The 8,650-nt window shown below is 36.7% G+C and overlaps 2 protein-coding genes across 2 annotated transcripts; both read left to right on the top strand.

Annotated features, from left to right (window-relative positions):
* The first annotated feature begins 50 nt into the window (after nucleotides 1-50).
* On the top strand, nucleotides 51-2,086 carry LOC132161818 (pyrroline-5-carboxylate reductase-like). The gene is made up of 3 exons (XM_059572014.1): nucleotides 51-490; nucleotides 690-795; nucleotides 1,742-2,086. Exons 1-3 carry the CDS (start codon nucleotides 372-374, stop codon nucleotides 1,928-1,930), a joined length of 414 nt encoding a protein of 137 aa, XP_059427997.1. The 5' UTR covers nucleotides 51-371; the 3' UTR covers nucleotides 1,931-2,086.
* Nucleotides 2,087-2,572: 486 nt separating this feature from the next.
* On the top strand, nucleotides 2,573-3,976 carry LOC132191738 (UPF0481 protein At3g47200-like). The gene is made up of 2 exons (XM_059606829.1): nucleotides 2,573-3,443; nucleotides 3,519-3,976. The coding sequence occupies exons 1-2, from the start codon at nucleotides 2,573-2,575 to the stop codon at nucleotides 3,974-3,976; spliced, it is 1,329 nt and encodes a 442-aa protein (XP_059462812.1).
* The last annotated feature ends 4,674 nt before the right edge of the window (nucleotides 3,977-8,650 follow it).

Below are 8,650 nucleotides of genomic sequence, written 5' to 3' on the forward strand. Positions count from 1 at the left end.
AATGTACCATTATTTCTCCTCTACCAAGCTGTCGACATAATATAAAGTGGGACTGCCTCCCAAACCACACTAATCTCATGGTGGTGAGATTTTCCTCTCAAAACTGCAAATTCTCCACCAGTCCTATGTATCACCTTTCGTATCCTGAATAGAGATAAAGCTATTGACCTAAACTCACGCACCACAAAATTTTTCTTGCACATTTTTATCAAGAGGTTGAAAATGGTCATAAGAACATCATTTCCTCTGTCACATGTATCTTTCTACTCTTCAAATCTTGTAGTTCTTGTTTGCATTACCTTCTTTTGCATCTACTTTGTGAAAAAATATCAAAATGGTAAGGGTCTCTAATCTGCTTGCATTTGGTAGTTATGAGCTTGGGAGGATCTGCGACAGAAGAAGATGGAGACCTAATAGCTAAATTATTTGGATCAGTTGGCAAGTTGTGGAGAGCCGATGAGAAATTGTTTGATGCAATCACTGGTCTGAGGTATATGGCATCTGTGAATGCATAAGAGCCATACTGATTACTACCTTGGCACACAAAACATATATTCAATAGTTTTAGCCATTTTTATTTAAAAAGGTTCTTGGGTTCATCAAGCACAAATTATGTATCTGTATTTGCAGAGACAGAGATTAGCTGACTGCAACTTATAACATAGATTCTTTTTCCTGAAAATGTTCAGTGGTAGTGGCCCAGCATTTATATACTTAGCTATAGAAGCTTTGGCTGATGGAGGAGTGGCTGCAGGTCTACCACGAGCACTTGCACTGGGTCTAGCTTCTCAAACTGTAAGTACATTTATACCAGTATTATGTTCTTATTCAATTAGTCATGTAATTTGCTGATTCTGTTACAGGAACTAGGAGTTGATTTATCTCTTGGCAGGATAATTTTAAGCTCCCGAAATCACCCAAATATATAGAGAATTGGATATTAACAATAGAGTAGTAACTGTGACAGCTCTTAACTGGAAGTCAAGTATGGATTTCTGATTTCCTTAGAGCAAATACTACTGTCAGTCTGCCAGAAATAAAACATATATTTTTGGCAGCAGAAAATCCAAACTCAAGATTTAATCATTGCAATGACAGACAATTTTTGTCAAATTAATATTGAGGACAAGGTTGTTAAAGTAATATGTAGGATGGTGTCAAATGCATTAGAAGCTCTCAAGAAAATTTCAAACTGATAGTCTGATAACATAGAGAAAAGAACGTTGAAGAATGTCATAAAATATATGGCATACTCTTAAATTTGTGACCAGGAGTAGCTTATGCGTGCTCACTTGAAGTATCTTACATTTGTTACACTGTTACTACCTTTCATGAACTGCAGAATACTAAGTTTTCAAATATACTATAAAGAATTATTCAGAATTTGATGTGTAACCAAATCAGTAACATAAGTCTGCAAGACTACATTTACTCAAAAAAGAATTGTCTACTAGAACAACTGGATTTCACAGACTGCTTAGAATAGGAAAAAAGAAAAGGCAGTATATGACGTAATTATTGCAAGTGCGTATTATACTATTATGAAATGTTCAAGCATCTAGAATAAAGGATTTCATTTATTCATTCATATGTAATTTATTTTTGGGGGTGGAGGGAGTGGCGAGGGGAAGGCCCTAAGTAGAGTAGATTTGCTGGCTTTTACTTGTATATGCCCCTCTCTAAACATTAGCTGTGTGTCCTTTGCTTGTGGGGTAAGTGAATTTTCTGTCTCTTTTTGCAGGTATTAGGAGCAGCATCGATGGTCACCAAAACTGGGGAGCATCCAGGTAAGCTTAAAGATGATGTTGCATCACCTGGTGGGACTACAATTGCTGGTATTCATGAGTTGGAGAAAGGCGGATTCCGTGGAACTTTGATGAATGCGGTTATTGCTGCTGCTAAGCGCAGCCGAGAACTTTCCCAAAGCTAGTCATATCAATTTATTCTTTGTCTATTCTGGTAATGCTGTTAGGACAATGGAATCTGCCTGTCTATTTTATTTATTTGCTTTAACTTTGAATAGGTGAGCTCCTGGCCCTTCTTTTCGTGGCTTATGGCTGTATACAATTTTCAGCTTATTAACTGTCATAGGCTGTTCTTCGCCAGAATTCTTGAACCTCAGGTTTAGCATTCACGAAATAGTGTCTATCAAATGGGAGGATTTCTTGTAGTCATTCTGCAACCATTGGAACCCTCCTTTTTCCTCCCATCTTTGGTTGGATGGACCACGAGTTGTATGTAATTCTTTTTGTTGGACTCAAAGCATGACGAATCGTTCAATACTCTTTTCTCCTTTTCTGGGAAAAGATGATGCCACTTATACTAGGTCTATATTACTGGATTAGGATAAAAGCAAAGACAGTTCGGTGGATAAAATAAGATGCATAAACTCGTTACCAATAAAAGTGTCTATACTTAATTCCAAACTTTAAAATTCGAATAAATAAAAGCAACTGTCCTTTGTTTCCCATGCTATAGTTAATAGTTTCCATAGTATATATGAAGTAAATGGGAGGAGAGCCATATAACCAGATTTAATTCCCTTGTTGGGTGCAAACTTGCTACGACCAGAATGGAGCATATTGTTTCTATTGACGAGCTGCACTCGAGGAAGGTTGTTAGAAGCAAAGCTTGTGAAGGAAGCAGCAGCCGCAACCGGCCTGCCATTACCAGGGAGGAAAGGTTTAGAAATTTTATGGACGAAGGAGACCAAGCAAGAGAGGTGGAAGCCCTTGGTGGAAGCCCACCAGCAAAAATACAGAAGGTTACATTCTTGCTGCGAGATCACAAGCATTTCGTTAAGTACTTTGAGCCAAGAGTGGCATCACTTGGTCCTATCCATCATGGCAAGCCAAAGTACCAGCTAGGAGAGAAGTACAAGCTTAGATTGGCATATGAGTTCGTCCATGGGAAGAGTATAAATCTTTTGTACGAGGTTGAGAAGGAAATCAAGCAACTGAGGGAATGCTTCGAGGAGGAGGTGATAGAGAAGTATGATGATGAGGCACTCGCCTGGATATTGTTCGTGGATGGCTGCGCAATACTACAATACATATTATGCGCTACAAATGACCAGTTCAAAGAGTTGAACATCAAAACCGATAGCGTAGCCTTCGCTCATCAGGATTTGTTCTTGCTGGAGAATCAAGTTCCTTACCGTCTCCTCAAGTTATTGATGAGCTTGAGTGGGAAGGAAGAGGACTTGAGAAAATCGATTGAACATTTCATTCGAAATGTTACTTATCAGCGACCAAAACAAGAAGAAAGAGACCCGACCCATCTTCTTGACCTTCTGAGAACAACACTCTTGGGTCCACCCCGGAAACCCAACTCATCTCGTAAAGGTCTATGGACACGTCAACACGACCCAGATTGGCAATCTTATCGCAACTTGCAAGAGCTTAAAGCAGCAGGAATCCATTTGAAACGTAACAAGAATAATGGTTACTTGAGAAACATAAGTTTCACTAGACGATTCGGTTTCTACCCGGCATACCTTTGGCTTCCTCCAATTACAGTGGACGACTCAACCGGCCCCAAATTCATGAACTTGATAGCTTATGAAATGTGCTTGGATTTCGAGAACGACTTCGGCATCAGCTCTTATATGTCCTTCCTAGATTCACTCATCCTTGATGCCAACGACGTCAAAGATCTGAGGAAGGCACGCGTACTCTACAACTTCCTCGGAAGCGATCAAGAAGTGGCTAACCTCTTCTATGAGATTGGCACCGAGTTGGTGCCTAACGCCGAAGCTTATAAGGATGTCAATTTCCAGATTCACGACTACTTCGAGAACCATTGGTTGATGGCCTGGATGGGAAAATTCTATCACAATCATTTCAGCGCCCCCTGGAGTAGGACTAATTTCGTGTACTCAATAATATTAATACTTGGTCTAACTGCCATTCAGGCTTGGTACACAGTCCACCCTCCCCCTGGCCCCTGCGATGACTTTTGCAAGAAATCAGGATGAAACTTAACATGAGAGAAAAGGTACTAGGGATTTGTTTGCTGTTCATTCCAAGTGCATCTACCATCTACTTACCTAAACTCGCATGGTTTGTATGCCTTAGGAGTCGGTTGTTTCCAAATAAAAGAACCTCAAGAGTTCTACATTTAGTCACTAGTTCACATATATAGGTCATCCCAAGACTACATCCTTGTATTTATTTATTTGTTTGGTTTGGATTTGGTGTTTTTATGCAAGTTTGGGTGATTGTACGTGCTAATTTCGTGTAATGCGTTTGGAAAGAAAATAATTATGAATCGGGTTTTGTGCGAGATGAGTGATATTGTAGCCTTGCCAATCTCTTTTTATGAATTGATTCTCTCTGTTCCTCCCCTTGTCTGTGGTTGTTTAATTTGTATTCTAGATAACGGGCTGTAGTTTTAGCCTATAATGAGATGTCAAACATAAGATTTAGTTTACACAACAGCACTAACGATCAAATTTATGGATCACGAGCGGAGGTGGGTAGACTTGTTTTTGCCAGCAAGTAAAAGGTGGTTCCAAGCAAAAAGAAAAGAACAAAAAAAAAAAAAAAAAAACAAATGAAGACAGATGAAGAAGACGAGATCTATCTTCAATGATGGTAAAAGCATTGTCTGATTATTTCCTATTGTGGGTGAGTAGATTAACCCGACAAGTTGCAAAATGGATAACAGGATTTTTATCTTATCAAACATCCAAAAAAAAAAAAAAAAAAAAATGAATATGTGAAACAAATTAAAAAAAAAAAATTAAACATAAACAACATTATCTTGTATTTGATGCGTTTAGAAAATTAGAAATTCTGGTCTCAATTCAACTTCAGAAAATGTTTTCCGCTAAAACGGACCTATACTCGATGAATATCAATTTCATGTCATCTTAATAATGTATTTTGTTCCCAGATTTAAAAAAATAAAAATAAAAACAAACTATTTCTTAACAATCACAAGTGCTTTTTTTTTTTTTTTTTTCTAATTAAAAAGGTGGGAAGGGGCGACCAGTGTAGTTTTTCCCATTGGGCGTTACTATTGGGGTTTCCACCCTCTGTGGAATGTCCGGTTTGAGCCATAGCTACTACTTGGGAAGGCGAGCCCGTCACCACAACCCCACCAAGGTGTGAGCCAGTAAAGCTCCTTCATAGTAGCATCTGGTTCACGCATCTACTACGACAAGCGAATTCGAACACGCGACTACTAGGATGAAAGGAAGTTCTTTTACCAACTCAACTACCACCTTGGTGGTACAATCACAAGTGCTTATGTGCCAGCAAAGTATTTATTCTACAATCTTGTGTTTTCCACGTGCTCATGTGTAAATTTTTTTGTTTTTTGTTTTTTTTTTTTAAAAAAAGGCATTTCCATTAGGTTAATTAGTCAAAATAATCATCCACGTCCTAGTTGCTACTTTAATAATAAAAATAAAATAAAAAAAATTGGTGACCCACTTCAGTGATCTACAATACTTCCTAAATTTGTTAGGCATTGAGCATTATTTAAAATATATATATATATATATATATATATAGTCACGTTCTCACACCGGTCATCCCAATACCACATTATTGTACGTATTAATTTGTTTTCTTTGGTTTTGGTGTTTAATTATATAAAATAAGGGTGATTGTATATGCTAATTTCGTGTAATGTGTTTGAAATGAAAATAATTATGAGTTGATCGGGTATTATTATTATTTTTGGATGATTTCAATCATGACGAAAATACCCTTAATTAATAAAATTTAAATTAATTTTTTTTCTTAAAAAAAAAAAACAAAAAAAAACTAAAACTAAAACTAAAAAATTTTAAAAAAGGAAAACTAGGAGTGGATTTTTTTTAAAAAAAAAATAATAATAATTCGTTTTTTGTTAAAGAAAAAAATTAATTCTTTTTTGTTTTTTGTTTTTTGTTTTTTTTTATATAATCTTTTTTATTTTTTTTCAAATTAATAGGGGTATTTTTTTTTTTTTTTCTTATTGAGTATTTTTGTTGGACTTAGGAGACATTATCAATTTTTTGATAGTTTGAAAGAGACATTGTTACAATTGAAAGTTTGGAGGAAAAATTATCAATTATGTAGTAATTTGAAGGAGTTACGTAGACTTTCCCACTCAAAATTTCTTTAAAACAACAAAACCAATCACACGAGCTAGCAAACCGCTAGAACTGCAAACTCCACTACACCCAAAAGGCTGCCTATAGAACAGAGGAACAAAACAACTGTTCCAGCAACAGCAGAATAACCCAAGAAACAGAACATCCCACAAAGGAAATAAACCACACTACAACTCAAAACAGAGGAAAAACCAGCAGACAAGCCATCAATCCTACACTCCACAATCAAATCCAAATATCCAGACTAAGGCCCCATATAACATCTTGCAAGAGCTTCTCTTCAGTCTTAGGAGGAGAACCATGCGTGCCGAATGGTATTTCTTTGCTACCATAAGTTGTACAACTTATGTCTAGTAGTAGCCAGCCTCCACCAAACTACAAGAGCCTTTTTGCTTCTAATTTCATTCCAAGTATCATTACAATTATAAACTTCTTTCTTTGAAGGCACCCAAATAGGGATCGGGTATTATTTACAACACCCACTCATAAAGTAAGGGGCTGGAATAGGCCAACCATGGTTCATCCAAGAAGTCCACGATATTACAGCGCAAGGTCAGACCAGCCCAGATGAAGAGAAAGTCTAAACTTCATTCTTCTGTTCTTCTGCCATCCAACTTAAAAAAAAATAAATAAATAAATAACCATTAAATCACCCACATAGATGAAGGTGCGAGTCCTATACATCCAACAGTTGATTTTTGAAAAAGGTTGGATGAGAGAAGAACACGAAAATGACAGATAATAGTTTTCTAAATGAAAAAACCTTTATGGGAGACCATAGAAGCAATATTTTAGGACAATAATCATGTTCTTTCTCGATGACATAATACACCCATTAGTAGAAGTAGCAGGGTAGGTTTTTATAATGGAATAAGGGAATTATTTTCCCTCACACTTGGAGTACTCCGAATTAATCAAACAATTTTTAGCTGGCATGACTGACAACGTTTTCTTTGGAGGGGCTCACTTTCCATTGGGAACCTTCCTGTCTCCTCCCCATCTTCGATTGGATGTGATAGAATTTAAAATACGGAAATATAAAGTGGAATAATAAATAATATAAAAGAGACAACAAGATTAAGGTGGTTCGACAATATACCTACATCCACACACTAAAGCGTTACAGGCTACATCTTGCTTTTATTGAATGATTTTATTGTACATGAGAAGCTTCATTATATAGAGAGCAAAGGGAGGACTCCCATATACTAGCAATGTGGGATAAGCCCACATTACTATTCTAACATTTCCCTTCAAATTAAAGGTGGGAACTTATGAAATCTTGAGTTTGCTCCTTAATTGGCGACGGAGGCCGAGATGGTGGCCGGTTGGAGGCGATGGCAGCCTAGGAAGGTGATTCATGGCGCCGAAATTGGAAGCATCAACGGCTCTTGAACATGAGCTTCGGCTACTAGGATGGACCAGGAGTTAAGAGAGGTTTTAAGGAACCTATCATTTTCTTTTACTTTCAATAGTAAAGACAGACTCTATAGAATCATAATTGTTAGTGAAATGCTATTATTCACACCACAATCACATTATGCTGACGTGACATAGGTTAGTAGCCTTCAGATCAGTCATTGTTAAAAAAAAAACAAAAATTAAAGGCTATTAGCTCATGTTAGCGTAGTGTAATTGTGATGTGAAGTATAACATTAATGTAATTATTAGGGTGCGTCATTTTTCCCTTTCCACCGTTAATATCATTGCATATGCATCTACTGCAATGTCACAGCCCCCCAATCATGAAAGAGACTAAGGTAATAATCTCATTCAGATGAACAGAATAAAGATAAAACCGACAAAACTTAACTAATTAAATATAACCTTCCTCAAAGCCTCAAAGCACGAGGTATGGTTCAATACAATTTTCTCCTTTTTATGGGAAAAGATGATGCCAACTAGGGATATATTACTAGATTTGGATAAAAGCAAAGACTATTTCCATTAAATTACAATACACTTTTCTCCTTTTCTGGGAAAAGATTGTGCAAACTGGGTATATATTACTAGATAATTAGGATAAAGCAAAGATCAGGTCCTTGAAATTACCTTGTATTTGATACCAATCTTGCTATTATATATATATATATATATATATATATATATATATATATATATATGAATTAAATGGTAGGACAGGGCAAGCAATATCACCAGATTTGATTGCCTTGTTGGGTACAAACTTGCTACAACCCGAATGGATGATCAGCATATTATTGTTCCCATTGACAAGATAGAAGCTGGTGAAGGAAGCAGCGGCCACTACCAGCCTGCCATTAACATGGACTTGGAGGAAAGGTATATAAATTTTATGGCGAAAGGAGACCAAATGAGAGCGGTGGAAGCTATTGTGACAAACACAAATCCAAGATCACCAAAGTAGTAGAAAAGTGCATAATAGAAAAATAATATAACCACACAAGACACCAAGATTTAAGTGGTTCAGTTTAACAAGCTTACATCCGCAGAGACGATTCAGGAGAAATTCACTAACAAAAGAGTAGAATACAAAGAATAGTACGAACAAAACCACTCAAACCC

This window comes from Corylus avellana, chromosome ca9, assembly GCF_901000735.1.
Source record: "Corylus avellana chromosome ca9, CavTom2PMs-1.0".
Classification (NCBI taxonomy): Eukaryota; Viridiplantae; Streptophyta; class Magnoliopsida; order Fagales; family Betulaceae; genus Corylus; species Corylus avellana.